Below are 6,000 nucleotides of genomic sequence, written 5' to 3'. Positions count from 1 at the left end.
AGAGAGAGAGAAGAGGATAAAGGAAACTCAGCAAATGTTAGTAATTGGAGAATCTGGGAGAAGGGTCTACAGGAGTATTTTGTCTCATTTTTGCAGCTTTTCTGAAAGCTTGAAATTATTAATTATTTCAGAATCGAGAAAGAAAACTTTACATCTGCTTTCTTTGTGTTTGCCTCATCAGTCAAACTGGAACGATGTCCAGGCACCAGAACCAGAACACGATCCAGGAGCTTTTACAGAACTGCTCAGATTGTTTGATGCGGGCAGAGCTGATTGTGCAGCCGGTAAGCTTTCTCGTTCTCTTCAAGTACCTTCCACACCCAGTTAGTTTAGACTCTTATCGCCCTCACCTGTGCATCCTTATTCACTGCTCTCTTTCACATACTTACAGTTTGGAGAGTATCTTTTTCAAAACAGACTGGAGAGTGATGTATAAATTCTTAACCTACTTGTAATGTTGGTTTAACAATGGGAACCAGTTTTCACACAACTTTTTTTTTTCAGTGAATGTTTACACTGCAGATTGCCACCCTTTTGGAATTGCAACAAGCTGTTGTCATTTATTTTGTAAGACTTTCTCTTCCTAGAAATGGTACCCGACATGTTTATGTCACTGGATTATGATGTACACCATCCATTTAATAAGGTTTTTTTCAGAAAAAAAAATTACTATGTTGTGAGAACAATTCTATTTGAGGAAGAAAATATAAAAAAATAAGAAATTGAAAATTGAGGACAATGGTAACATTTGCGAAAGCCTCATGATATTTCTTGATATTACTGAGATAGTTTAGAATCTCACTGAAACAGGTTTAGAAATCCTGGGTTCCATGATATTTTCTGTGTAAGGTTTTTATTTTTAAAAACTGTAGCTAAAAACAGACTAGAGAATGGTGGGACCATAGCTGCCTTTTCTTTTCCTTCCTTGATTGGTTGTATCTCTTCAGCAAAGGACTTGAATTCTAGTGTCCTTGATGCAGATGTTCATGTAGGAGTTAAATCTGGAATCTGACTCATCACAACATACCACCGTTAAATATAAAGAGGGGTTTAAATCAACTGAATTTATGTGTTCTGTTTGGAAAATATCTTAATGTTCTAATTTCTTAAGTTTAGATATTGTGTGGGTTCTAGTTCTGGTTTATTTCATCCAATTAAAAAATAACTTTAATTAAAGTAAAAAGATATTTGGGGCTCGGTAAACTGCCTTGATTCTAGTTCTGGTTGTTTCAAATCTCGATTTGAAACATACTCCTCTGAATGTTCATCACAGTGCTATGATTCCTTTATGTAAAACAAAACAGGAGGCACCAGTGACTTCCTAATGAACACATACACTCAGTCCTGAATGGTTTGCAGTGGATATGAATATGTTTTACATGTAGTTCCATAAATTTACATGGCATCATGATTTCAGTTTATTTTATTATATTTGCTGACATTTCTGTTTAGAGAAATAAGGCTCATTTGGCTGAAGCCAAACGAAAGCAATTGTAAAATTCTAGAGAAAGCTCACATATATGGGACTGACGCAGTAGCCTTTTACATACGGAGGAAGCTTTCTTTATTTTTTTTAATAAACCTTTTTATTTTGAAATAATTATAGGTTCACAGCAGTTGTAAAAATAGTACAGAGCAGTCTTGTATACTCATCACCCATCTTCCTTCAAAGGTGACATCTCACGTAACTACAATGCATCATCAAAACCAGGAAATTGATTAGTTCAATACAATAAATTAGACAGCTTTCTTTTTAAGAACTGAAAAGTCATTATCTCATAAGATACAAGAAAAGCTCAGACCTGATCTAGTATAATGGTACAGCATTCTTATTTACTACAGTGAAATTCCCATTAGGTGAGAATTCTGTGTAAATATAAAAGATAGGCATTTATCATATTGAAGAAAAGGAAAGATCAGCATTCTGTAAATATGCTTTTAAAAGCCTGGTAAAAATTAAAAATGCAGTCCACAAATTTTGGTTCATGAATCTCCCTATATTTATCCCTCTTTCTCAAATTAATAAGATAGTTTTCGGTTATAAATTTTTTGCAAAGTGGAAACGTATAATATTTGTTAACTCTACAGCAGAAGCTTTTTCTTCCATTAACACACATGAAGCTTTCATTGTGTGTTTCTTTCATATAAATTCTTTCTTTTAGGAACTGAAATATGGAGATGGAATACAGCTGGCTCGGAGCAGAGAATTGGATGAGTGCTTTGCCCAGGCCAATGATCAGATGGAAATTACTGATAGCCTGATTAGAGAGATGCGGCAGATGGGCCAGCCTTGTGATGCTTATCAGAAAAGGTATTGCCCAGAGAGCACGAATGCAGGCAGGCCTCATGAAGATAAATGTCATACACTCAATCTCATGACCCGGGTCCCAAGGAGAGGCTTGCTTACTTGGTATTTTGTAGCTTTATGTATCTCTAATACAAATTGACTAAAACCACTACCTTCATCTTTTATGGAATCACAAAGCTTCCATGAGAAGAACTAAATTGACCTGCCCAAAGGAGTGTGCTTATTTTGAAGAGTTGAGTTTGCCATGAGAGGTTAACTGTACCTCCCTTGAGGAGTCAGCAAAGGCCTTTGGCATAGCATTTGACTTTTAAGAGTCTCATGTCAAGTCAAGCTTAGTTTAATGAAAACAAAAATGAGACTCTTAGAGTTGGATATGCAGTTTAGAGCAGAGATGTGTAATTTGATTTTGCTCTCAAAGTACCTGGAATTTTCCTCCCAAAATTCCCAGGGTGAAACTCACAGGAAAGCGAAAGGTGCTACTAGGTTAGGCAAAGCCAGTGAAACTTTCTATGATGTTTCAGGCTTTGAGCATCATAATATTTAAGTTTTTGTATGCAATCAAGATGCAAATCATGTGATAAAGAAATATATTCTTCAAATAAAACATTGGTGACCTCTATACTGACATAAAAGAAACTCAGAAAAGGGGAAATTTGCCCAGCATGTTTTCATAGGCTGTTCTCCTACAGTGGTATAATTGTTTTTCCTTCCCTTTCAGACTGCTTCAGCTCCAGGAGCAAATGCGAGCCCTGTATAAAGCCATCAGTGTCCCTCGAGTCCGAAGGGCCAGCTCCAAGGGTGGTGGAGGGTACACCTGTCAGAGCGGTTCTGGATGGGATGAATTCACCAAACGTGTCACCGGTGAATGTCTGGGGTGGATGAGGCAGCAGAGGGTAAGTAAGCAACTTCCAGAGGGACAGGGGCTGGTTCTCAAATGTTCTAAGCCTATGTAGGCCAGGGGTGTGTAAGGGGGCACAGTTAGCTCTAATGGTCAGGCCGCAAAGAGTGTTCTGGACCTCTGCTGGTAGTAACACTTTCTCCTTTTGGAATTTTTCTCAGATACAATTTGAAAGTGGGCTTCTATTTTGAAATGAATGAAATTTGAGTTTTTTTCCTCCTGCGTGGCTTACAGAATCAGCCTCATTGCTTTATAGTCATACTTTATCACTCAAGTAATATTTAACAGATATAATTTAATTAGTAGATTTTGACTAGCTCTTACTGTGCACAATTGGAAAATCTGTTATGGGAATTTATGTGCTAAAAAACTTCATTGTTGTATTTGAGTAGTAACTGACCTCATCTGTGTTACTGATAGCTACTTAAAAAAACAAGAACATTGTGGAGCTTGATTTTAAAATGTTAACAAATTTGGAGGGCTGGAGACAGTAAAGCTGGATATTCCGGTTTGGGCTCATTGGTTGCTTACTGTATATTTTTGAAGTGTCAGCTGTCTTGTTGTACAATCAGTATGTCACTGTCATGGGAGTGAAGTTAAGTAATGGCGACAGAAGTATGTGCTGATCCTTTCCCTAGAACCAGAGTTTCTACAAAGTATTTTTCAATGCTAATTACTGTTTTGTTGTTTTATGAAGTAATTACGTGCTACAGTGAACAGGTGGCAGTAGAAATATGCTATAATCATGGAGATGTGAATTTTATAATGAAAGCCTGATACTAGATGAAGTGGTGAGGCTTCTGGGTATAAACAGTCATCCATTCAGTTAACTTTTTCTCCTGCTTATTATAAGGACCATATTATTACAGAAGGTAGGGCTTATAGAGGATAAATGTAAATTATAATCCTAGAAACTGAAATCCAAACCTATTTGCATGTTTTCAAATTCCCTTCTAATCTTTTGTTAATTGAGGTATGATTGACAGACAATATTATATTAGTTTCAGGTGTACAATGTAGTGATTCGACATTTGTATACATTGCAAAATTCCTTTCTAATCTCCAAACACATATTTCTTGGAGCATTTTATATATAGGCACCATGCCAGAAAATGAGGGTTCAAAAATTATGTTCCATGGCCCTAAAAATAAATATTATTGAAGAAAATGAGACGCATACACCCAGATGCCAAATTTCTATCCAGAGCTGAGTGAGATTAAATGCTGTGTTTGAACTGTACTAAAATCCTGTTCAGATGGGGTGGGGGAGGGGTGGCATTCCCATTCTGTGGAATGGATAAATAAGTCAAAGGAAGGCTTGATGGGGCTTGAACTACATCTTCAGGATCAACGATGTTAGATGAAACAATCTTTGAACCAAATTATTAAATGTGAAGTCCCTTAATTTCTTTTTAGTATGACAGTATGTAAAATGACAGTTCAGAATTTGCCATTTTCTGTATTCATGTTGTATGTAGTTTTGTAAGAATTTTTTTGTAGAAAGACTCAACACTTTAAAATTTTGGAACATGGCATTATCACATGCACTCAGCTTTCTGTCGTGTTGGGAGCATTTTCTAACAGATGCAGTTGATGAGTGATGCTTTTCAGATAGGTGGCTCCTATGGTTTCAAAAGAACTATGCAGTTTTATCACTTACTGCTGGTTTGCTCTGGGATTCTCTCAGTCCCCTTTCTTCTTATCCATTCTTTCTCGAAGGATAGCCTGCATTCTTCCTCTCGCTCCCAGGAGACTGAGCTGCAGGGCCCAGCTGATAAGGGAGCAGTGTCCCCAGCAGCACAATCAGTAGGGAGTCGCACATCTCCTGTGCCAGGTGTCCGTTTTGTTTCCCTGATTTGTGTTTCTGATGATGGGCCAGTCAGATATTGTACACCTGGCTGGTAATGAGGGGCATGAGCGGGAGCCTGGCCGTCTCATTAACTTCCCAGTGCACTCACCTGTTCCTGTTAAAGCCAAAATGAGCAGCGAGAGAGAAGGATCAAAATCCCGGGTAAATTTCAGTTGTCTGACTCTGAAATGGCTTCCTTTTCTGAAAGTTTGCCAAGTATATTAGAACATGGATGTGGCTTAGAACAATGTGTGTTATGTTCTTGCTGCAATACCAGACTGGAATGTTTGCCCTTGGCATGCCTAAGAGATGACACAGGTGATTTGGAAATTTACATGAGCTCATGCAAAAGAAAGACGAGATAATAGATTTGCCACAGTATGAAATTTGTGGAAAATTGTGTTTGATTCTTGTTATGTGGCATTCTTAAATTTGAAGTAGTGGAGACTCAAATAGAAAGTTATATTTAATTTTTAAAAACTAATATAAATTCATAATCTTACTGTTGTCAACGTTAACTGAAATTCAGGCATTGCGTATATATAGTAACTTCTCTTTGAAATGGGCCATAGGGTGTTTTGCTTCCTGAAAGGTAATAGTAAATACTGAATTTAGAGTTAACAATTACATTTATCATAACAATTTAAGGAAAAACAAAAAATACATTTACATTAGCTATACAGCTTGGGAAGTAGTGCATGACTGAGCTTAATTAACTATTTTTGATGTACATTTTAAAATGACTGTCTATATAATTTCTATCAGTATATATAACATACTGTATGTTAGGTATAGTACGTAGGTATGCACACATACTACACATACATGCCACTTGCATGTGCACGTGTAGATTTTTTTTCCTTCAGAGGACATGATAAGTTTCAAAGATCTCATTTCTGAATTACCTCTCTTCAACCCATGTCGAGCTGGGTCGAGCAAGTTGGG

General features: G+C 37.0%; 1 protein-coding gene across 3 annotated transcripts in view; it reads left to right on the top strand.

Annotated features, from left to right (window-relative positions):
* Positions 1 to 6,000, top strand: part of DSP (desmoplakin) — a 40,783-nt gene that overhangs the window by 12,273 nt on the left and 22,510 nt on the right. For all 3 annotated transcript variants that reach the window (XM_039869386.1, XM_039869385.1, XM_039869383.1), the window contains exons 2-4: positions 182 to 284; positions 2,163 to 2,311; positions 3,027 to 3,201. In XM_039869386.1, coding sequence (XP_039725320.1) covers positions 182 to 284; positions 2,163 to 2,311; positions 3,027 to 3,201 — 427 coding nt within the window. The remainder of the gene's footprint in view (positions 1 to 181; positions 285 to 2,162; positions 2,312 to 3,026; positions 3,202 to 6,000) is intronic.

Source organism: Pteropus medius, unplaced genomic scaffold, assembly GCF_902729225.1.
Source record: "Pteropus medius unplaced genomic scaffold, Ma_sr-lr_union100, whole genome shotgun sequence".
Classification (NCBI taxonomy): Eukaryota; Metazoa; Chordata; class Mammalia; order Chiroptera; family Pteropodidae; genus Pteropus; species Pteropus medius.
This window is presented reverse-complemented; position numbering and strand designations above follow the sequence as displayed.